Source organism: Balaenoptera physalus (assembly GCF_965194825.1).
Source record: "Balaenoptera physalus genome assembly, chromosome: 8".
NCBI classification, from domain to species: domain Eukaryota; kingdom Metazoa; phylum Chordata; class Mammalia; order Artiodactyla; family Balaenopteridae; genus Balaenoptera; species Balaenoptera physalus.
In genome coordinates this window covers 19,009,263-19,035,264 of record NC_138887.1, presented here as the reverse complement: position 1 = coordinate 19,035,264, position 26,002 = coordinate 19,009,263, and the positions used below count along the sequence as shown (strand labels likewise).

At 36.5% G+C, this 26,002-nt stretch overlaps 1 protein-coding gene and 1 long non-coding RNA gene across 3 annotated transcripts in view; one reads left to right on the top strand and one right to left on the bottom strand.

The window, feature by feature from the left end:
* ORC5 (origin recognition complex subunit 5) overlaps positions 1-24,302 on the bottom strand; it is a 121,012-nt gene extending 96,710 nt beyond the window's left edge. Inside the window, exons 1-6 of one of the 2 annotated variants that reach the window (XM_082473607.1) lie at positions 24,124-24,302; positions 19,924-20,016; positions 16,717-16,917; positions 11,296-11,370; positions 7,586-7,697; positions 1,764-1,894 (exon numbers count right to left, since the gene is read on the bottom strand). In XM_082473607.1, coding sequence (XP_082329733.1) covers positions 1,764-1,894; positions 7,586-7,697; positions 11,296-11,370; positions 16,717-16,917; positions 19,924-20,016; positions 24,124-24,195 — 684 coding nt within the window. In that variant the 5' untranslated portion in view covers positions 24,196-24,302. The remainder of the gene's footprint in view (positions 1-1,763; positions 1,895-7,585; positions 7,698-11,295; positions 11,371-16,716; positions 16,918-19,923; positions 20,017-24,123) is intronic. The other variant, XM_082473608.1, reaches the window with a different exon arrangement.
* The window catches only part of LOC309666314, a 1,163,838-nt gene that overhangs the window by 426,885 nt on the left and 710,951 nt on the right, over positions 1-26,002 (top strand). The window lies entirely within an intron of this gene.

Genomic DNA, 26,002 nt, shown 5'->3' with positions numbered 1-26,002 from the left:
GAATATTCTGCAGATGATTTATGGAACTCTTAATATGCCACTTACAAACTTTAAAACAAATAATAGTAACCATTTGAAGGAAAAAGGACAACATATATTTATTTTCCTATGTTCTACATACTCAGAAAAACAGAACACTATACTATTATTTCTCCAATGCTTAAAGATCATTTCTTATATTTATTAGTATTACTAGTAGTAGTAAAGACTTAAACCATACTTCAAGCTTCAAGTTTATGAATATGATGTAACAATAACATAAAAAGCTATAACCTCATCCCTAAATAAAATCATTCCTCAGTGAAACCCAAAGGACTTTATAAAAACCATGTTTAAATTTCACATTTTCTTTTCCTACTAATAGTTTCTCTAAATAATTCCTCCTTCTTGTACTTTATAATCTACTTTGAAATGGCTGCCAGCACAGATTCCCACAGGATTCAAGGACATCAGTGCTAAGGAGTAGAAGCTACAAGTTATTTCCCAGGAAGGACAATGGATGAGTAATTGCTCCTGACTCCATCTCACGCTGAGACGGTGTACTGACCCTCTCTCCTCTCTGTAAGCCCCCCTGTCGTCATTTCCCTCGGGCACCAGGAGTCCCAGACATTCAACTTCCAGAGAGATGTTAGTGATGAGCTTGAACTAGAACAGCTTGTCTTCTGTTTTTTCCCTACTCAGAAGATGCTCGAAACGTACAACTAAATCAGAAGAGGCCTAAAGTTTAAAAGTTCCAAAAACATACTAAATGTGAACACAATTTTAAATGGTCATTTTCTCCTATATTCTATCTCAAATACACACAGAATCCCTCTAAGTAACACTTTTCAGAGCAAAGAAAAGAGCAAAGCAAAGAAAATGTACCAAGAGATATAGAATCTGTTCCTTTGAAAGTAACTGTTTTCTAGCCTTAGATATATTACCATTTTCTGTTACATGGAGATAAGACCTTAAGTATTAATAAAAGGTTCTAAAAGTGAAACCAGATATTCTTGCCTCCTCCTTTTCAGATCCCCACAACTAAAGCAGAAAGGTAAAAATTAAATTAAATATGAAAATTAAAGTAAATACAATTATTTTCCAAACTGCCTATGAAGTATAAACAGCTATTCTAATGTTTTTAAAAACTTTTTAAAGTAATCTTTTATATAAATATTCAAAGTAATCCTTTAATATGTATAACTGATTCACTTTGTTATAAAGCAGAAACTAACACACCATCGTAAAGCAATTATACTCCAATAAAGATGTTAAAAAAAAAAAAAAAGTAATCCTTTATATGAAGATTACTAACTCAAGGTCAGTGGCTAATGAAAGACCTATATAAAGCTTCTGACCATATTCAAATTCATCTAGATTCCAGACCACTATCAATACATATATAAACCTGAAAAAATCTGTTACAAAAAATTAACAAAAAGATATAAAATTGCTTAAGTTTTCACACCACCTTTCTGTTAATCTTCATTTTAATTTTAATAAAGTTAAACATTTTCTGCAATTAGAGAAAAGAGAAAGGAGGAAATTAAAAAACACTCCTAAGGATGTATTAAAAGAAACAACTAAAAATGACTGAAAGGTTTCTGATCAGGTCAAAGTTTGTACTAACCCACAGACTTCCACCTTCTTATGGTGTATTTGCTCCCAAAGGCCATATCCAAATTTCCAGAATAAATTTTCAGCTTCTAGCCTATCTCACACCCTTTCTTCATGGAAAAATATTAAAAGATGTACATTTTTTTTTAAGCAAAATGAGCACGGACCAGATGCCGGAGCTCTTTCAAATCTCGACAGACGGTGTAGAAGACTCCAAGAAGAATGTTAATGTAGGCAGCATAGAAATCAGCCGAATATTCTGGAGGATGATCATGGGATAGAATCTTTTGAAGGTTACCTGTTCAAAGGACACAAATGAACAGAAATGACTGACCCTAGTTATATCTTCTAGCATTTTATAACAAAGGTTTAAACAATAAATACACAGGCTCAGCAATTATTAGGAACAATGAAACAGTTACAAGATTAGAAGGTAAAAGTGATACAAGTTTTAAAACTGAGGTAAAAGAATTATGAACCTAACATTCTAAAAAAAAGTTACTAAATTTTACTTAAGACAAATACGAAGCTATGACATCTAAAGAAAATCACAAGAACCTTATAACAGGCAACATCAATATCAAGGGCAAAAAAATAATATGGATTCCACTTATTTTTCTACCAATTAAGTAAATCAACTAGATAAAAATAAGGGGTACTACATAAACTACCACCAAACTGGAAAATGCTCATTTTTTGTAAAGTGAAAAGAACTCATGATTTTTTTTTTCATGATTTTTTTAATTAAAATCTTCATCTTTACTTTGTCATTCCCTTTCTTTATAAAATGTGTTTTCTTCCTACAACTTTGGTATCTTTATTTCTCTTCTACCTTAAACTCCTTATACAGTATCACATGTTTAGAGTCCTAAACTTGTATTTTATCCTGCTAGAAATATCATATTGTAGAAGCACAGTTAAAACTAAAAAGAAACGACCTATTATTCAAAATTTCCCAGTTATAGCACATAAATCAGTCATTCATTCATTCCTTATTGCAATTCCCTCTGACTTCTTGATGCAATGGTCTCTTTAGACTTCTCAGTTAAGAGCTCTTTGAACATGACTAGTACCTTAAGCCTACTTCCACAGGATTCAAGACTTTCACAATACTTACAAGTGAAAATTCTCATGGGATGTTCTGATCATGTCAATTTCCTTTTGTCTAAGAATCCCTGTGAGTATTTTTACCATGGATACTTTCCCATTTACCATCAGCCTTTGATTTTAACTACTGTCTTATTCCTCACAGTCAGTTAGATATAGGTACATAACAATATATATGGCCTATCAATACATACTAATATACAGAAATTTAGAAATAGTTATATTAATGGGATCTTTCAAACAGGGCAGTTGGCCAAAACAAAACAAACAAAGCCCAAAAAACATTTCAAAGCCTATTCTCATGCCTAGAATGTTATCCTGAAGGAATTCCAGATAGAGACTGTTACTAGATCTGTATTTTAATATCACAACCACTGAAAAAAAATACACAAAGTGCAAAACTTGACTTTGGAGTCTATGTATTTTTACATGTAATAGTTTTAAATTTAATGTTACTAAGCTTTTTAAAACAAATATTTGATACACTAAAAATTTCTAAAGGTGCCTTAAAACTTGGAGATAAAGATATTTATATATTGTGTTGGCCAAAAAGTTTGTTTGAGTTTTTCCATAACATGTTACGGAAAAACCCGGAAAACCCCGAGAGAACTTTTTGGCCAACCCAATAAAAGCTGACAAATAACTGGATAGATGAAAGAAAGAAGGGAGGGAGGAAAGGAAGAAAGGGATCAACGGTCAGACAGACATACATAGGCAAAAAGGTGGTCTCTAAATGCATGGATGAGGAAACCTGGAAAACAGTTAAGTCTCCAGCTTAGACTGCACTCCTAAGCTCCTCCTGACTCTCTTCGGGATATCCCTTACAGGTGACACTCAGTACCTCATAAGAAAGTTGATTATATATGACCACTGGCCCATTTCAGTTCTGACTAAAGTCTTCTAAGAATTAGAACTTTCACTGGGTTGCAACAAAAGTAGACCAGCTGCTTAGTTATACAGGCTACAGACAAATTCTCAGAGTACAACTCAACATTAAGGAAGCCATACCAGCTCTAACAGTCAAACTTACTAAAAATCCCATCTCTAACAGAAAGCTGAAAGCAGTGTACTAGCAGGTAATAAATAAAGGGAAGGAGAAATCACTTGATGGGTCCCCTGCTGTATTAAAATTTCACTGTCAAACTATGGTCTAACACACCAAGAACAACCATTTCTAACATGGAGAGGGACTTCTGCTGCCAGTCATAAGGGAGTAAGAGGGTCCAGAAATACTCTCCTATAAATAACTAAAAACTGGACAAAATATAGAAAACAATTATTTTCAGACATCAAACAACAGGCAACAAAGGACTGTGATACATGAGAAAAGTGAAATGAGGTGAGTCTTACCATCAGCCAGGCTTTCTAACTAGAGGTAATTTTAGAACTGTGGTACAGGAGAGTTCCAAAAGGAGCCCATTAATCTCAGTGAGTTGATAAGACAGAGATCACAGAAGAGAGACCTAAGGTAGCTAGAATGTGCAGGGCAGAATACATGAGAAAAGGAAGCTATGCAGAGAAAGAGCCCCAGAAATCTGCCTAGATGTTGCCCTTGATTCTTAGCTGAATATCAGTACTTATATGCATAGGGTAAAACCTCAAAAGGACAAGCAAGAACAACTTCTGGGGAAAAAACAATTACTAGAGAGCTGTAAGTCAAACAATTTCCAGAGTTCAGACAGGGCTATAAACTGTTCATTTTGCCACCAGTAAGAATGGAGAAACTATACTAAATACATGGGACATTCAGCAGAGAACCCAAAAGGACTATATCTTAGAAGTGGAGCTAAAATTCGCCCTGGAATAAAGGCTGCTCTAGACCTTCTCTCTAAAAGAGCTTAAAAATAACCTCAAAAGGGTCACATGTATCTGCAAGTGATTTAAATGCTTAACCAGAAAAAAGTCCAACATGCAACAAAAAATTTAATACCTATCATTCAATCAAAAATTACTAAACACATGTGAAAGCATAATGGATACCCATAATAGAGAAAAATTAGTCAATAGAAACATCCCCACGATGAAAGAGGTAATGGAATTAGTAGACAAGAACATTAAAGCAACTATTATAAACATGCTCATATGCTCAAGAATATAAAGGAAAACAAAAGCATAATGAGGTCAGTAATGAAAAATTCCACTGGGTTGGATTAACTGCAAATTAGACACTTGTAGATAAAAAGATCAGTGAACTTGAAGACATAGAAACAAAAGCTATCCCAAATAAAACACTGAGGACAAAAAAAGATGTAAAATTTAAATAAATAAATAAGAGATTCAGCAGGACAATATCACGAGGTCTAACATTCATGTAACGTGGTCCCAGAAAAAGGTGTGGGGAGCAGGGTGGGGGGGAATGACAGGACATAGATAAAATATTTTTAGAAATAATGGCTAAAACTTTTCCAAAGTTAAAACTATACACTCACATATCCAAAAAGCTCAACAAATCTCCAGCAGGATAAACAATAAAAGATATTTTCCACCTTGCCTTTTTATTTCTGTAAAGCCCAAATAGTAATATATTATAAGGTTTATAATAAATGTATATGTAAAATGTAGGACAAAAATAGCACAAAGGTTGTGAGGTGGGAAATTATAAGTCATTGAGATTTTCAGACTGTTAACTAGAGAATAACTTAACTTATTCTGATTGATTCAATAACTAAACCAAAAACCTGATCAACTGCACTATAATCCACCTGAAGGAAAAAACAAAAACAAAAAAACACAAAGCATTACCAAAAGATGAGCAGTCTGCGTGTGGGAGAGAGAAAACAAGAAATCCAAATTAGGGCCCTAGTGATACTGCTAAGAGGAAAGTGTCCTGAACATCAGATACCATATTTCTACGGATGACATATGTATCAAGTTATGATTGGACGACTTAGACACTAAGATTATCCTTTTGCCCTGGTTCCATGCTTACTTATTCTGACTATAATTTGGCTTATCAATTAATGCTTCCTTTTTGAACTTTTTTTGTATGATTATGATGCTTTTGAATTATAAAAAAAACCTAATATGTTTTTTTGTTTTTTTTCTTGTTTGTTTTTTTCTAGTCCAATAAAACTTTATTTACAAAAAGGTAGGCAGCCTGTATTTCAATAAAACTTTATTCACGAAAAAGGTGGGCTGCCCACAGCACCACAATTTACCAACGCCTGCCATAGAAAGGTGGGCATAAGCACAAATGTGAAGGCTAAAGGGTGAGTCTAAAAACATTGCAGCCTAGGTGAGAATTACTTACACCTCATGCAGTGTGTCCATAAATAAAATATGGTTGTCTTCAGGTTTTAAAACTTTATATAAATGGTTTCATAGAATAAAGGGCTTCCTTTGTTAAAGGCTCTAAAATTTAATAATCTGATGAACTTGGCTCCACATTATACATTTTTCAAAAATCTATTAGCTTAGGGCTTCCCTGGTGGCTCAGTGGTTAAGAATCCGCCTGCCAATGCAGGGGACATGGGTTCAAGCCCTGGTCGGGGAAGATCCCACATGCTGCGGAGCAACGAAGCCCGTGCACCACAACTACTGAGCCTGCGTTCTACAGCCGCGAGCCACAACTACTAAGCCTGCACGCCACAACTACCGAAGCCCGTGCACCGCAACGAAGAGTAGCCCCCACTCGCCGCAACTAGAGAAAGCCTGTGCACAGCAACAAAGAAAACACCGCCAAAAATAAATAAATAAATTTATTTTTTAAAAAAATCTATTAGCTTACACTTTCTAAAATTAGCAAGGTCACTTTAATTATTTAATTATGTCCTCAAATTCTCTCCATCTCTGCAGCTTTGTATCCTTATTTTTTATAAAATTTAATCAAATTCTACAATTCATTATAGCATACTTTAATTTCAACTTCACTAGAAAACCACCATTTTTTAATAATTTTTCACTAAAATGGGTCATGAAAAACTTTAACATCTAACGGTCATGACATAAGTAAAAAGAAATTCTTTTTATGAAATCCTTTGATTTATTCATTTTCTTCCTACCCTTTTCTCTTCTCCTTGTGATTTTTCATAGAAGAGGAGCTATGAAAAATTTAAGGGTTCCCTTCATCTATTTTGGGTTCCTTTTTGTTATCTCAGTTAATTATCAAAGGCAGGCGGTGTTATCTGATCACTGTTCTTGTGAAAACAGGCAAAAATGTGTTGATCTTAATAATGAATGTTTGTAGCTGATTAGTTCACAGGGATAGTGTTTTGAGGTCAAGGTCAAGGAATGTTATTTTTTCATAGCCTCTAACCATCTTGTGCTTCATTTATAATCTTTGAATCAGAAGTATCATATTTGCACAGTAACAGCACAGTATTAATCTACAAAGCTACTCAGCAACAAAAAAGCTATTGTATTATTCCAAAGATAAAAATTATTAGGATCTATGAAATTTAAGATTAAACACAAACCAAAAATAAATAAGAAACACAAGGGCTAGGATAGTTGCTACTGTAAGAGTTAGTAATGAAAAATGAGATTTACAAAATCAAAAGATACATTCCACATAGTACTTAACTCAAGTACATGGTATATAAAGATTTCAGTACAATTTTAATGTGCTTTGCCAATCTAAACATCTCACTTGTATGGATGTAATAATCCCACTTATATATACATCTTATTGTACTAAAAAATGTGAAAATACACTTTTATTTACAAATATGTGAGAAATGTTCTTTCAAAAAACATTAGTAGTTATGCAAGAACAACCTCTGTAAGTGCAGAAATATAAATAACATTTTATTTGAGATTGGCAGCAAACCATAATAGATTAAAACGTCAAAGTATTCCCATTTGAACATGTTAGCTTAATCTTTCAAACAACAAAAACTATTTTACTGAATATCATTTATCAAAACAATGTTTTCAAATTTACCTATGCTATAATCAGGGAAATACAAGACAAATGGCTCAAAGCATCCAGTATTTGGACGAAACTTTTCCCAAACAATCTCGCTGAGAAAGATAACAGTCACATTTCTGTCAGTCTGTAAAAGAGAGATAAATAAAAGTAAATTTGCATTAAAAAATCTTAAACAGAACAGTAATTCCATTTGAATTTTTCTTTCAAAAGAAATCCAGCAAAGTTCCAACATATAACAAATTATTTGCATATTAATGAGCCATATTTAGAAAACCCAATCAAGGAGCTCATCCTTGTATGCAAATTTTCAAACATAATTACTTAGAATTTCCATAAAACTTTTAGGTTAATCGACAGTTCAGTTACCCATGAATGCTAGGACAGTCACACAATGACGAATTTTATAGAAATTAAGAAACACATCTGCTTGAATGATTAAGACAAGAACTTTTTATGGGAATTTTCAAAGAAATCACACGCTTTACATCAATAAACCAAAAAAGACAACACTTAACATCTTTCATTATTAAAATGGCTATAGTACCCAGAGAAAAGAAAATATCTGTTGCATATTTTAATGTATATTCAAGAAGATGTTGAGTATACATTAAAAACACAAACAAGTGTTGAGTATCCAAAATACCAATGTTAAGTAAACAGACATCTTTTGAAATATATGTAGAAATTATAATTAGTATTCCAAAAATAACATTAAGAGAACAAGCTCAATGTGTATGTTATCCTTCTACAGAGTGGCCACAAATGCTAATTCTAATGCTAGAATCTATCTATAGACACCTGGCATTCTCAACACAAATTTTAATGCTTCCCATGTTCTTTTGGACGTCTCCCAAGTTGACAAAACAGACGTATTTGTTTTGTTCTATAACTATTCTTAGGACCCAATGTCATACATAAATTACACTATACTTTGATGGTGATTTACTATTTATTGATTTCTAACTTATGTGTAACCTTATATTCCAATTTTCATTATTTAGAGAAATATACTTCTGGCTAACAAAGATAGCTGAGTTCAATAATTAGTAACTCCACAGAAAATGTAGCATCTTTATGAAAGAAAGAAAAAGATTTTTACATTCAAATGCTCTTTTTTGTCTTATTAATTTTTAAGAATCCTTGAATTCATTTCCATAGGGATAAAAAAGCATGCTCTAAACACAATCTTGATTACAAAGCATTGAGTTGTTTTTGCTTTAAAATATGATTACCCAAAAAAATTTTATAAAGTCAGTTAAAAAAATACTGAGAGGTTTAAAAAAATAGAGGTATTTATCAGTCTAAAAGGATTTTAAGGACTTCCCTGGTGGCGCAATGGTTAAGAATCCACCTGCAGAGGACACGGGTTTGATCCCTGGTCCAGGAAGATCCCACATGTCGCTGAGCAACTAAGCTTGTGCGCCACAACTACTGAGCCTGCGCTCTAGAACCTGCGAGCCATAACTCCTGAGCCCGCACGCTGCAACTACTGAGCCCACGTGCTGCAACTAGTGAAGCCCACGCACGTAGAGCCCATGCCCCGCAACAAGAGAAGCCACCACAATGAGAAGCACACACACCGCAACAAAGAGTAGCCCCCGCTCACCACAACTAGAGAAAGCCCACACGCAGCCACAAAGACCCAACACAGCCAAAAAAACAAAAAAAAGTATATTAATAATAAATTTAAATATATATATTATAAAATAAATAAATAAAAGGATTTTAAGTTGGGTAATGTTCTCATCTGTTCATCTGAAAGTGCTGTCAATGTACAGTGATATCTATCATAATTTAAACTTCATTTTACTCTGATAAGTATTTAATATAAAAAAGTGTGAAATGCTTTTGCTATATTTCTCTTAAATGAAATACACATTTAAAAATCAAGCATGTTTTCAGAAACATCAAAACAACAATTTTCTTTTCTGATGGAGTTGAGCTTACTATGAATCTTTTCATTTTCTTCAAATAACTTCCATAATTAAAACTAAAAAAAAGTGAAAGGCCTAAGTACTATGACAGGATGCATGATCAAAGGTCTAAGTACTGTGACAAGATAAAAATAGTGGGGTAAGCTTTACTGGAAGGGCGAGAGGACAGCAAGAATGCACTCTGGCTACCAGAGAGGGAGTCCTTGAGCAAAACAATGGGAAATAGTGGATGGATAAATGCAAACAAACCACAACAAAAAATAAATAAAAAGAAAGAGAGAGGGCTTCCCTGGTGGCACAGTGGTTGAGAATCTGCCTGCCAATGCAGGGGACACGGGTTCGAGCCCTGGTCTGGGAAGATCCCACATGCCACGGAGCAACTCGGCCCGTGAGCCACAACTACTGAGCCTGCGCTTCGCAACAAGAGAGGCCACGATAGTGAGAGGCCCGTGCACCACGATGAAGAGTGGCCCCCACTTGCCGCAACTAGAGAAAGCCCTCGCACAGAAACGAAGACCCAACACAGCCACAAATAAATAAATAAATAATTTTTAAAAATGAAAGAGAGAAAGAGACCTTTACTCATTGAGGATGGGTCCCTGGTGTCAGTAGTAAAATGCCAAGAGTTAACCAATCTGGGAAAGGCTAGACTTCATGAGGAAACTTCCAGGATAAGTCACCAAGAGCTACACTTACTCTTCTCTTGTCCTCGCCACATCTTCCCCTCAAGACTGTTACTAAAAGGGGATTTTAGGAGTCAGCCTTAGGCACACAATGATTTCAGTGGCAATCAGCTGAGAACTTCTAGCAGTTTCTCAAATTTGAGTAATATATTTAACTTTTCGAAGGTGGAAATGCTCTAGGCACTGTCTCCCCAAATATTTACTTAATTTTTATTATAATGTTCCTTAATGCTTAAATAATACAGACATAAAACTAAGTAGGTATAAACTATTTATGCTCAAGGTTCTTATAAAATTATAAAACCAAATATTTTTATTTATAAGTTAAATATAAAACTGTAAAACTAGTAAAATTTAAATTAACATTATTTTAATATGATGAACATTACTGTTTTGCCTAAACTAAATCTTTGCTCACTTCATGAATATGGTACTAACAGGAAACAGCCACAGTCCTTTTGAGTTTAGCATTCCTATAGCAACTAGTATTAGTAAAAACTGAATTCTCTCACCAATTTCCTTTATTCAAATTACTACAAACTACTGCCTGTTGTTGCCATCATATTACTATTTGGCTTTCACCTGACATTTACATAGTAAGTCTCTCCCTGTTCTTTTCTTATTAGGCCATGACAATCACAGTAGAATTAGTGTTATTCAGTACCAACACAATTTTAAGTTGAAACACAAAGCTCGTTCCAAAATCTGAGTGGCCATGAGACAGAACATCAGATGATCCAGAACAGACTTATCATTCTTTTTTTAGATTACTGAAATGAAAATTTTAAAATTCTTGCTGAGAGTTCAAAGTCTAGCCCACCCCCACCATTTACTCTAGCAACCACCTAAAATCTTTTAATAGAAAGCAGTGTTAACCACTTCACAATCAAAAATAAAAGCTAAAATAGCTGAAGAATAAGTCTTACCAAATCACAAATTGTTTTAACTTTGAAAAAAATGCTCAACTTCACACATAATAGAGAAATGCATATCAACTTTATATTAAGAGATTATTTCTCACCTATCAAATTGGCAAAATGAAAAAATGTGACAATACAGTTCTACTGATTAGGCCATAGGGGAAAAAGATTCATTCGTCACTTACCAACTCTTGTAACCTAAGAAATCCAGGTAAAAGATTTGCTTCCATATCTCTTAGATACTCTGCTTTATCAAGAACCTTATGGAAAAAAAGAAAAGCAGTGTCAAAATTGATTTAAAAAGCCCTTTAGCAAAACATTTACATAATATAATGCACAATTCAAGATCTGAACTTCCCATGTGAAAAAAAAATGGAACTTATGAATTAATTTTTTAAACAGTATTTACATTTGTGGAAGACATTTCAAATAGGTCAAATAAGTTAAAAAATGAACTACTAACAACATGTTTCAACCCAGATTTTAGAGAATGGGTCATAGTTATACTAAAAAAGGTTTGTTTTAAAGATATACCATCAAAAAGATAATGAATTAAGATGCTCTAAGGACCTTTTCTTATAGGTATACAAGAAATAAAACTAATAAAACTATGTGCATTTTTAATTACATTTAGTAAAAGATAAATGTCTACCACATACCAATAATTACAAAGCTTTCTGACCTGACAGAAGAAAATTCTGAATTTCATCATGTAAAACTTTTCTTGCTTGAACTTTGTAACTCGATACTAAACCCTGTTTAACTAGAAAACTGATCATGTTAAGAAAGATTAAATTTTTGTTCAGTGTTATGATAATGCTACTGGGATTATGTTGCAAATTATAATCATTTAAATTAGGAATAAAATTAAAATGCAGGGAATATTATTTCCCTGAATAGTCCAAATTGTTTTGTATCTGTTTTATTGATTAATAGACAGCTTGAAATAATGTATGAGAGTAATCAACTTAAGATATTTCATTCTTAATTCATTTAGACAAAATAAAGCTAAAATTATTTACCACTAAAAAAATACAAATTAGTTTCTCCACTATGTATTCGCAATTGCAATTTTCCCATCAATTTCCATTTAAAAACTCTCTAATACAGGACACAGATTAATTCAAATAAACTGGCCCATTTGTATGCCCATTTTAATGCAAAACACAAAGCTGAAGCAATAAGTTAATAGTTCATTCTTCTGACTGGATACAATTAACCCACTGTAATTAATGGTTTTATGGTATTTTAATAAATGATCCTTCTTCAAAAGCAATTATCAGCGCCTGCTTCAGCAGCACATATACTAAAATTGAACCATACAGAGAAGATTAGCACGGCCCCTGTGCAAGGATGACACGCAAATTCGTGAAGCGTTCCATATTTTTGCTGATTCACTTTGTTATACAGCAGAAACTAACACACCATTGTAAAGCAATTATACCCCAATAAAGATGTTTAAAAAAAAGCAATTATCAAATAACTAATATTTGAAGAAGTTAAAATTTTAATTCAGATTCAAACATTTTTAAAATAATTTACCTGAAGGTATTCTAATAGACTCTTGATTTGTAAGCTTGTTTACTGACTAGAAAACATTCTCAGACATCTTTCTGCATTATTTCCCAAGTGCTGAAACTTACCAATTCATATATTAGATAGGTGAACATTCTACGATTTACTCTAAATAATGTTCTATGCTAAACACCTCCAAACTTTTCCACCCTAATGTTTAGTCATCTAACAAATAACTTATTGAATGCCTACTTTGATCCAGTGGGCCTGAAAAGTGAGTTGGGTCCTACTTATTCCTCATGGCTCTTTGCAGAATATTGATTCTCCCTCTTCCCTAAAGACACAACTTTGAAACTCTACTTGTTGGAGTCATCCAACACTCTGGGGTCATTCCTCCTTGGTCTTTAAATATTATAGTTTCTGACTATCACATCTCTAATATAACTCCTGTATTTTTTGGATATCTCAAAATCCACATAAATGACCTTCTGATATGGTAGACTCATTTCCTTAAACCCCTCTCTCCACCAGTGATCTTGTTGCCTACCCTACCCAGTGAAAGATCAACTTATTTCCTACATCACTGGTTTTTGAAGTGTAGTCTGTGGCCCCCTGTGAGGTGAGGGCAGGGGGGCGTGCTGTTTCTGATACTCTTTCAGGAAGTTGGTGAGGTCAAAACTATTTTCATAATAATACCAAAAATTTACATGCCTTTTTCATCATGGTGACATTTGCACTAATGGTGCAAAAGCAAAGGTGGGTTAAACTAGAGCCGCCTTAGCATAAAACAAGGTAACAGTGCCAAACTATACTAGCAGTTATTAATTCTTCACTATGCACCTGCTCTTAAGAAAAAAAAAAATTAGACTTTTGCTTCTAAGATGGAGTAGATGTACTTTCCTCTTCCTCCTAAGTAAAACTAAGAATCTTGAGTATTACATATAAAACAAATGGGGCTCTGAAAGGTGGAAAGAAGAAGGCAGACCAGCTAGGGACCTCAGGACCAGAAGAATGACAACTCACTTCAGAGGGTGAATTGTCTAAGTTGTCTTTTTGCCTCACATATCCCATTTGTGGAGCTGAAGAAGCCGGCAACACAGGAAGGCCAAGCAGCACGGACCAAAAGAGCCCCAACAAAAACCTTACTTCCTCTAGCCAAAGGACCAGGAGAGGGGCAGCTCAGAGAGACTTCCAGGACTATGCACTCTCCAAGTTTTCTTTGTATAGGACATCAGTACATCACTGATTTCTTGTCTCCTCATTTCTTCATCCCCTAAACACTGGAGCACTAGAATACTCGGTCACTGGCCTCACCTCTTTTCTAACTCACTCACTCTCTCGGTGACCTAATCCTGTCTCACAGCTTTAAGTACTACTACTATATGCTCAGAAGTCCAAAATGGTATCTCCATGTTGAACCTCTCCTGACCTCAGGCTCAAGCATCCAACTGCCAACTGAACATCTCTACTTGGACTTAACATGCCCCAAACCAAATTCTTCATCACTCCTTCTCCCCCAGCAAGACCCCACCTGCTGCAGTTTTCTCCACTCAGATAATGACAACCTTATCCCTTCAAGTGCACAAAAACTTTTTTTTTTGAGTCATGCTTGACTTCTTTTTCTCCTCCTCCACACTCACTCTATCAGAAAATTCTGTCAACCCTACCTTCAAAATATATCCAGTCCATATCTTACCACATCCATTGCTACTACCCCGGTCTAAGCCAACATGTTGTTTGCCTAGATTAATACAAATGCTTCATAACTAGTTCTATTAGTTTCCTAGGGCTACCATAACAAAGCACCACAAACAGGGTGGCTTAACCAACAGAAACTTATTATCTCACAGTTCTGGAAGCTAAAAGTCCAAGATCAAGTTATTGGCAGGGCCATGCTTCCCATGAAGGTTCTAGAGAAGGATCTGTATCAGGTCCCTCTCCTAGCTCCTGGTAATCCCCTGCCTTGTGGCAGCATAACTCCAATCTTCATGTGGCATTTTCTTTATGTGCGTGTCTGTCTCTAAATTTCTTCTTTTTATTAGGACATCAGTCATATTGGATGAGGGGCCCAATCTACTCTAGTATGACCTCAACTTAACTAATTAGAACTGCAACGACCCCATTTACAAATAAGGTCATATTCTGAGGTAGTAGGGGTTAGAATTTCAACATACGAATTTTTGGAGGAAACAAATCAACCCATAACACTAGCCTGCACTAGTGTACTCTTGTACTCTCCGTTTGATTCTCAAAAGAAGAATCAAATGTACCTGTACTCTTCATTTGATTCTCAACATTACCCCTCTCCCCCTTACTTAAACTATATTCCAGCCAAACTGGCCTCCTTCATATTCTTTGAATACACAGGCATGCTCCAGTCTCCTCTGTACGCTCACGTAAATCTCTTTGCTTGGAATTCTCTTTTTTCAGATATTTTCATGACTTGCCCCTCGCTTCCTTCAGGTTTCAGCTCAGTTATCATCATCTCAGTAAGATCTTCTCTGCATTCCCCACTTAGAAAAATAACTAGCCTCCCCCGCCCAGTGGATTCTCCCTTACTCTAATGTACCACATCTGACATACTACATATTAACTTGCTTACTACCTATCTTCCTCAATTAGAGGAATTAGCCACAAGTGGGCAGGCACTATTCTGTCTCTGTTCCATCTCCAGTATCTAAAATAGTGCCTGGCACATAAGAAGTACTCAGTAAATATTTGCATAAATAAATGAACAAAATTAAAATGTGGAAGGAACTGTTTTATACATTTAAGGAGATGCAAGAATGCATAAGATGTGGTCCCTTTGGTGAGTATAAACTTAGCCATTATGAGAAGGTATTATATTAAAATTTAATTTCAATTCCAGAGATAATCATTTTTTAAAATAAGGTTACGGTGTTATAAAATCTCACTAATGTAAAACACATTATATATTTTCAGTTGTCTGCTAGTTATTTTCACATTGATGTAACAACTAAAACTTAAACTTAGCCAACCTAAAATCAAACAATTCATCTTTCCCAGACCTACCCCATACATAATTGACAAGTTTGACCTTTGCTGTCTCTTCCATTTATTCTTTTCTGCATCTTCTGCCCCAACTCTAGTCCAGGCCCAAATTTCCTCTAATGGAAACAGTTACAAGAGCCTCAAAACCATCTAGCCTATGTCTTTCAATCCCCTTAAATTCACCTATTCAACATGCCTTCATAGCAATCTTCCTAAAGCATGTTTGTTGCTCTAGTCTTCACTATGTCCTTGCCTCTCACTGCCTAGGAAATGAAATAAAGCTCGTTAGTATGGTTTTCAAGACACTCCCTGATCTACCCCCACCCACCTTTCTACTCTTCTTTTTCTTCCTTCATACTTTAAACCCACTAAGACCAGACTATTTGGCATTCCCTGGCTTCCATTCCCATCTGCATGCCTTTGCCTAATTCCCTCCATAGGAAATTCCTCTTCTTCAGTTTCTTCCTAATGATACCGGAATCATTCTTTTAGATCTATCTCAAATGTTATCACCTTATGAAGCTGTACCAGATGTGCCTGAATCAGTGCTTTGCATATCATGGTTATTACTAATCACATTCTACATGTAGTCATATTTGAGTACGTCACGTCATAGCTCTTCCACTAAACTGAAGCTCCCTTTAGATTAGAACTACATCCACAGACTCATAGGTAAGAGAACAAACTAGTGGTCACCAAAGGGGAGAGGGAAGGAAGGAGGGGCAACATAAGGGTAGGGAATTAAGAGGTACAAACTACTACATATAAAATAAATAAGCTACAAGGATACATTGTACAGCACAGGGAATATAGCCAATGTTTTATAATAGCTATAAATGGAATATAACCTTTAAAAATTGTGAATCACTATGCTGTACACCTGAAATTTATCTAATGTTGTACATCAACTATACATACCTCAATTAAAAAACCATACCTCAGTTAAAAAAAGAAATATATCTAAAACATTTTTATATTGCATAAGCACCTTGTACAATGCACTGTACATAATAAGTCTCAAAAGAAAAATATGGAAATTGATCTAATAAATCAGTTTTCAAATAAGAGATGATACTTACAACATATACAGTCTGATCCTTGAGACTTTCAGCTTTGGTTATTTGTTTAAATAAGCGAACGAAGTCATTAAATGTTTCACAGGTTATTTGAGTAGAACATTCACCCTCTGAAGAACTAAGATGATTCAGCTTGTTTAAAATTTGTTCCAAAAGCAGCCTCAAGGTAAAGCATTCAACACAATTCACAAAGACATGTGGAAGCTGAAAACAAAAACCAAAAAAGTGTAAATAGAAAACACATATACACAACAATGGCTCTGCTGGATATCCGCCATTTGCCCTCCTAAATATATACCCCACCGTTCTCCAAACTGCTCTGGAGTTTGGAGAATGCCCCAGGAGGCTGACCACTACAGACTGCATCGCCCAGATTCTTATTTTCTGGCTCTGGCTGGATTCAGCCAATGGGAAGAACCAGGAGACAGAAGCAAAGTGGTAAGAGAAAGAAGTTGAATATTCATTCCCTTGACTCCCACCCCCATCCCACAGCTTGACAGTGGCTGCATCTTCTACCAAAGGCTACAGGTCGAGCTGGGCAGCCCCTCATCAAAGGCTACACCTCTTGCTGGGGCCTGATTACAGCTCCTTCCTGTGCCATTCAGGTCTCAGGGAGGTAAAGGCTCTCAGCACATCACCATCCCTTATTGGTTCCCTTAACATTTCTTCAACCTTTGTAAAATATTATAGTCCCTCCATTAAACTCACTTTAATTATTTGAGTTTTCATTTGTTTCCTACAGGGATTGAAAGCAAACCTGTATTTCCCGCTAAAGAATTCTTACAAAGAAACCCAAAAACATGGGAATGTTAAAATTCTTAGTGGGAATTTCTTACTTATAATTTTAAGATAATATTTTTAATTATGGACACACCTAAACCAAAAAAACATTTTTAAGAGTTAAAAACCAGAGTAATCCCCCTATGAGGACTTAGAACTAGCTCTTCATTTAGAGAACTATCAAAATGGAGCTAATTCCAGAAGTAACAAGGAAAAAAAAGATTTATAAATATAGTCTGTTCTCAAAACGAAATCACAAAAGCAGTACTGATCACTCAGAGGAAGACCGCTTGGGGCATCTGGCACAAATAATGGAACCTGTAACTATTTTTAGCGACATTCTATAAATCTCACCCAATAATGAGGCTTTTTTTTCTCAGAGTAGCAGTGTAACTAAGGCTACATTATATTTACTTAGGCACAATTTCACCAGCATTTTCTGACTTCCTTTACCCCCACTCCTTTATAAACGAGAGTCCACAATAGCTCTGTTAAGACTGTCTTGTTTACTGCTACCTGTGTGCTATCCATGACCTTTAATGGCAGCATATTCTAAATGTCTCTTTGTGTACCTATACCAAAAGTGGTGATAATCATCATTACAATGTTTAAGTAGCAGCAAAAATCAAGATACATTAAAAAATGATATACAGCCCTTAAATATGGAACTTTCATATTCAGTTTTCATGCTTTTATTCAATATAGATATTTTTGGACACTTCATGCAGGGAGTTCCAAATGCAAATGCCTGAGCCAGGACCTTGTACACTCAGGTTCTGAAGCCTGGTATGAACCTCAGGCATCTGTATTTTAAAATGCACAGGCAATCTTCAGGATCAAAGGCTAAAATCCCTAAGTTAATATACACCAAGAACTGTGCTGGGAATAATCTCAAGAAACTCACAGTTTCAAGCCAGGGAAACACAAACATTTATCACAGCTGAAAGGGATAAATATTATGACAGAATTAAGCACAGAGCGCTGAGGCTGCACAACAGAGGGGCATCTAACACAGCCCAGAGAGTCAAAAAAGGCTACCCAAAGTGTAAACACAAGTAAACCTAGCAAAATAAATAAGCATTTGCCAAATAATAGGGTAGAAGAGTTGGAGGGAACGAGTACAAGAAAGCCATTCCAAGAAGTATGTGCCAAGGGTTGAAAGTAAGAGACAGCAAGAACTGTAAATAGTTCAGTATGCCACACAAAACACGCATACTCTGAGCTAGTTAGGACCAGGGGTAGCAAGCTACAGCCTTTGGGTTAGCAATCTGTTTTGATATATACAGCCATACCCATTTAGACAGATACTATCCATGGCTGCTTCCACACTGAGGAGGAGTTGAGTGGTTGTAATATAAAGTACCTGGCCCGCAAGCCTAAAATATTTACTATCTGGACCATAAGAAAAAGTTTGCCCACCCCTGGCTTAGGATATGAAAGAGGGTGTGGCAATAATCACGAACAAGAGCAGCTAAACTAAACTTTATCGAGTGCTTACTATATACTAAGTATTGTGGTAAGCACTTTTCATGTATTAACTCACTGAATTCTCACAATTCCAAATGTTGTCACTATTAGCCCTACTTTTCAGATGCGAAAGCCCTAAGGGGTGAACCCTGAAGAAGAACATGAGTCTGCCAGACTCTATCTCAAATTCTTAGGCATTACGTTAAGAAAGATAAACTGAACTCAGCTCATGAAGGGTCTTATATATCAGGCAAAACACCCCAACATTTTCCTAAAGATCTTATTTAAGATTTTCATGGACTAGCTGCAGGGTGGAGAACAGACTGCACTTAGGAAACTGTTGTGGAAATAAATGAAAGAAATAATGGTAAATGAAACTCAGGTAGCAGCAATGGCTACGATTCAAGCTACATGGAGTCAAGACATTAATGATACAGAATCAGCAGGATGTGTTTACTGTTCAATTTACTGAGAGAGTGAGGATAAAGAAAGAGTAAAGAGCAAGTTTAGACAACTGTGTGAATGGTGAAATTCACTGTTAGAGGCAATACAGGAAGAAGGGCAGGGTAAAGGTGACATATTTAGTTTTGTACTTGTGGAGATTCAGACTTATCACTATCAATATTACAAATATGTACAATAATAGAGAAAAAACAGATTTTAGTATTTTTAAAGAATTTATTATTATGTGTGTTTTCCCCCAAATATTATCATCCAATGAAAGTTAGAGAGGGGAATTTGGCTCAACTTAAAAAGTACATTCTAACATCAAGGCTCAAGTTATTTAACAATGCCTTCTGAAGCTTACAGTCTTTGAAGGTCTTCAACCAAAAGTTGGTCAGAAATGTTTTATGTAGAAGATATTCCTTCAGAGAAAGGTAAACTAAACATCTCCCAGATCCCTTCTATTTCTAGGAGTCTATGAATAAAAATCAATTAACAATGAGTTTCGGATATTCTTACCTCTAAAGTTTTCAACAAAGTTTGTGTTACATAGGTCTTTCCACTGGCAGTATGTCCATAAATAAAAATGGATGGAAAACTGAAATGATGTCTCTAGCAGAGAAAAGACAAATATCAGTCTGCACATACAAAACAGAAAATAAACATTCATCAACTTGTGACAAACTTTTCCATGATAAAGTAAATTATTCAATCCAAATGATTTCTACAGTGAGCATTTAGTGGATTCATCATTACACCTTAAACCTACTTGAATTCAACTCTACTCTTTCAAAATTTCTGGAAAATCACATTTGGCCTATTTATTATATATGATATATTACTATACATATATATATTCAACCCTTTTATTATTATACAGGTTTATATATATAAATGTTTGTATTTTCAAATTTATGAGAGATTTAACAGAATTTTCAAGAATAATTTTGACCATACTTCAATTTTTTCTTAACCTTTTTTTATAGAATCTAAGCCCACAGGCTGCAACTTCAGTCTACATTCTAAGGTTTGAAACTAAGCATATGTAATCACAGGGCTAGAAAGAATTTCAAGAGTCCTCTGTTCTAAGGAAAACTTACAGGATACTTCTGAATTATGCACACTACATTTACCTTGGCCTAAATGTGTACATTTCATCATTGTTTTCAATGATCAAATCTACACAGCATATATTTCAAAATACATATTCCCAAGATTCTCCTGAAGTACATTGAGTCAGCAGCCTAGAGAAAAGTAAAAATTGTCAAACACCCCTATATTGGTCTGGTCAATACTACAAATATGTTTCATTCATTCAATGAACATTTATTACACAGCTACTAAATGCTGAAAACCATGATGCACTAAAGAGTACAAAAATCAGAGATAAAACCTGCTTTGGAGGAATTCACATACACTTAAAAAATAATTATAAGAAAATTGGATGATGCAATTTTCATGAAAAAGTAGAGTCTCTATGATCATCATCTACCACTACAATAGTACAGTTGACGCTTGAACAACACAGGTTTTGAACTGCTTGGGTTCATCTATACATGGATTTTTTTCAATAAACATATTCGAAACAATTCTGGAGATTTGCAACAATTTGAAAAAACTCACAGATGAACCACGTAGCCTAAACACATAGGAAAAATTAAGTATGCCATGAAGCGTAAAATATATGTAGATAATAGTATATCCTTACAAAGGCATAAGGTGAATGATATTTAATATAAAATTAATAATGTGTTAGTTTTCTGTTTTATAACTTTGCTTCCAAAGGATTACATTACCATACATACCATATGGTATGTCTGTGCCTCCCAGCCTCTCCCCTCTTTCTCTTTCTCTCCCTCTCCGTTCCTCCCTTCTTCCTACCCCTCCCCTTCCTTCCTATAATTGGAGAAACTGTGTATTAGCTTATCATCACAGGTAAGTGGTTTTTCAAAAAATGTAACCATGTGTTTACAATACTGTACTATGAATATGACTGGAATACTGTACGCCATGAAACTTTATAAGGGTTCATTCATTAGTATATAGGTAGGCTACCATGAAGGAATTCTATCCATAACAGAAGGCTACCATAAAGCAATCATATCGCTGCTTCTTTGTTATCAATGTATGAATCATTATACCTGTAAATAGCTATGAATTTTTTTCACATTATCTTTTCATTTTTAATGTCGAGTTAGTAATAGGTATAACATGCCCAGTGTTTTGTATTATTAAGACAATATTGATATATTGACAGATGATTCATCTTATAAACAATGTAAACTTACAGTATTGATAAATACAGTATAGTACTATAAATTATTTCTCTTCCTTATGATTTTCTTAATAACATTTCCTTTCCTCTAGCTTACTTTATTGTAAGAGTACAGAATATAATACATATAACATACAAAATATGTGTTAATTGACTGTTTCTCGGTAAGGCTATTAGCAGTTAAGTTTGGGGTGAGTCAAAAGTTACACACTGATTTTCAACTCCACAGGGGGTCAGCACCCCCAATTCCCACATTGTTCAAAGGCCAACTGTAGTCACAAACATTTATTACATTCTAGCCACCAAGTTACAAATTTCCTTTTTGCAAGACAAATCAGGAACTCAGATTTATACAGGAAAATACTTTCTAATGGCAAATGCCTATGGCAAGAGCAGCCCAACAGATTAAAAATGGATGTTTCATACAGGGATTCTTTTCTTAAGTTTATACATAACACTCTTCTAAATTAACTAGCTCAAAAATTCTGTAACAAGAATTAAACGCATGCTTGCTGAGCATCTCTGCTAATACAATACTATATTTCACCTTGAAAGAGAAGCACAAGATATCCTTCAGGACTCTTTTCCAAGCTACACTAAAACTCTCCTTTCCTGGAATCCTGCCACACTTATCTGCATCCATTATTTGGTGCTTAATAATATTCCACCTTACATTATCTTTTCTGCTGTTAACTAGAATTGTATTGAACTCTTGCACTGTTATTTAACCTTTCACCTTCATAAACCTAACATAAACTGTAATAAGCCAGGATCTGGCACAGTGCCTGGAACAGAGAAGGTGCTTACTAAATATTTATTTGCTGAATACATAAATGAATCTGCTAAGAAATATGAACCAGTTTTTTATAGATCTTTGCATCTCCTACATGAACAGCACCTTACAGAAAAGTGCTATTAAAATTGTTAAATATGATTTCTTTCTGTGATCTACACCAAATCGATACCACTCATCTCTATTTGCCAACATTCATTTTCAGGAGGACCACTTCTGTTTGTAGTGATCTGGGTTTGTCTACTCCAGGGAAGGAATGCATAAGGTATAACTAAGAAAATGTTTCAGTGATAATATAGATAACTACAGTTAAAAGCATTATAACTGGGCTTCCCTGGTGGTGCAGTGGTTTAGAATCCGCCTACCAATGCAGGGGACACGGGTTCAAGCCCTGGTCCAGGAAGATTCCACATGCTGCGGAGCAACTAAGCGGCCCGTGTGCCACAACTACTGAGTCTGCGCTCTAGAGCCCTCGTGCCACAACTACTGAAGCCCACGCACCTAGAGCCCCTGCTCTGCAACAAGAGAAGCCACCGCAATGAGAAGCCCCGCACCGCAACGAAGAGTAGCCCCACCTCGCCGCAACTAGAGAAAGCCCGCGCACAGCAACGAAGACCCAACGCAGCCAAAAATAAATAAATAAAGTTAAAAAAAAAAAAGACCCAATGCCTTCTTTAAAAAAAAAAAATCTGACGTTAAAAAAAAAAGCGTTATAACTAGAATACTGAGGGTGCAGTCCCTGACCTCTTAGTTCCCTAACTAATGTGCCCCTTTAGAAAGAGGGTGGTACTTTTCCACTAATACTTTACAGGCCACCCCAGACTGCCACCCCGGTAGTTGGATGAAAGCAGTACTTATGAAAGCAAACCAGAGGTGTGAGGGGAGAACGTGAGTGTGACCCTAAACCCTCATTTACTCTCCTTACAGATGAGATCCAAGTGTGATCAATTCCAAGTCTAATTAATGAGTCTGAAGCAAAAGGCTCACTAAAGGCCACCAGAATATAATCAAAAACAGATTAAGTATGGAATTGATGAATGCTACCTCCTATGGAAAGGACTCCGTAGCAGTGTTCATCCAGAGGAAACAAATTTAAACTCTTCTCTTAGGCAACACCTGAACTGCTAGTCAAGAAGCCTAGACAAGACCTCTTCTGTGCTTTATCAACGCTGGAAAAGCCGCTGAAGTTTTAAACCTGAAGCACCGCGTTGGCCCTCACTGGTCTTGACAACTACCCATCCACACAGGACTTACACTAACTACCTCACTGAAACGTGGGGACTCACTTTTGAATAAGTAACACTGGGCAAACACACCTGTTGTATAAAATCCTGTTCAGCTGGGGTAAGAAGCAACTTCGAGTAGCTACTCTGGACTAACACCCCCTCAAAACCGTGGCGTGTGTAAAAGATGACGTCCTGGGCCAACGAGCCCTAGTGCAGGCCGGTCCTTCCCGTGCAGTTTAAGAGACCGCTCACAAGTTACTTTGGGTGAGGAGTGGGAGAAACGTATAACACCCGCTACCTCAACGCAGAAGACGGTCTACGGCCCCTCAATCCGAACGAAAATTTAAAAATTGGAACATGTCGCAAGACCACGGAATTGTTTGCCTTCGGGATTTGGAAGAGAAAAGACAGCTGGACCACAATACCTCTCCAAACAGGGACTGCAAGGTGGACACTTGGGACTCGCGACAAAGCACCATGTTCTCCAGGTGAGGCATCCTGGCGGGTACCAGAGGACAGAGGAGCCCGCGGCCAGCTCCGCGCTCACAACCGCAACCTCACCCACGCTCGGGTCTCCGCGCTCCCGCCGGAAACCGGATTCTCGGGCTTGTGGGAGGAGCCGGCGTGGCCGTGCGTCAGCGTGACGTCAGCGCGCAGAGGAGCGTCGGACCCGCCCTAGTCTTCCACAGCCTGAAGCGGTAGGGCTCTGGGCGCCGTAGAGGGGTTAGCGGAGCCTGCTTTGTGCGGTAGGGCGTCTCGGGCTGCGGCCTTTGCCGCCCAAAGGTCGAGAGGGGGGTGCAGGGATTGGCGAACAGAGAAAGCACTTGAAGGAGCTAAGGGGGCCCTGTGGGCTCCACTAAGTCGAGAACCTGTGGCTTCGGTTTTCCCGCCTAAAGGCCCCAAATTTAGAAACCGTAAGTGCTGGGGAGCTTTGTCGTGTAGCCCCACCCAGGAGGGGGAGGCGGTCGCGGAGCCGAGGCCCGCCTCCTTACAGGGACCTGAGGAAAGCGGGCTCAGATAACCAATATTCTCAAAAGCTGCGGGGTTTTTTCCTGAGGAGGGTGTGGAAAATTGGCGTCCGGTGCAAAAAAAAGACTGATGGAGTCAACAAACAACTTGGAATTACTAGTCTTACTGCAAGCCTGAAAACAGATCTGGAAATACGTCTCCCTCCTAATGGGAAGAAGTTCTAGTGTGAGTTGCTGAGGGCAGCAAGAGTGAAAAATAATGCTACCTTTAGCATAAGGCTTTCCTTTTTTTTGTTCGCGGAACACCTGCTAGAAAGCAGACGCTAGAAGATTCTGGAAATAGATATAGGAGTAGACAGAAATGTATGGTGAAAAGAGGGTTTGGGATCCTGAAGCTGCTGGGTTGGGGCCATTGACTCAACAGAGAGACCTTGGAAGAATCGTTGAACCATTCATTTTGAACTTTAACTTCTTTGTCTATAAAAGAGAGATAATAGCTGGGTTATTGCTAGGGATAAAAGATTATATACTTAGTGCCTGATGTACATAGATTTAAGTCATGGATATCAGAATCAGAATCTTGTATTTGTGATAGCCAAAAGGATCTCTTGGTAATCGTGGTCTCCTATAACTTATCCGCTAGTCAAAATCATATATTGAAAGCAATTCAAGTGCAATTGCCTAAGTACTTTAAGAAAGAATTATAAAGGGTACAATGGCACCATCCATCAAATCTTTTAGTGTTTCTTCCTAAGGGAAGCTAGCCCTTGACCACCCTCTCAAGACAGGGTTATACATTCCCATAACACTGTATCTTTATAGCATTCAACAAAATTATAAGTAAATTATCTAAATGTTAGTCTCTGCCTCTAGCTGCTTTGTGAGGGCAGGAAACCTTGTCTTCTTCACAGCTCCATTTTCAGTGTATACTATACTGGCTGGTACATACCTAATAAGCAGTCAGTAAGTAATTGTTGATCTGGGAGGAAGTGCCTTACTGCCTGGACAGGTGTAGGGAAGTTTCTCAGAGGAGGGAACTGGGATGCTGAGACTTAAGAATAAGGGTTCACCTGTGAGACCAACAAAGCAATTCTAAGCAAAAGAACAAAAAGACAAGCTAAAGACATAGAAGGGACAAGTAGGCAATGATATGCCAGGGACTAGCAAGTAATTTTTAAGAATAAACCTAGAGTGGCAGGAGGTCACGCTGGGGCAAGTGTATGTTATGCTAAGAGGATTGGACCTCATATAGGCCACAGGGAGCCAATGAAGAATTTTAGGCAAAGAAGCAAATGACAAGACTTGACTTTTAGGAAGCTCCTTTTGGCTACGGCAT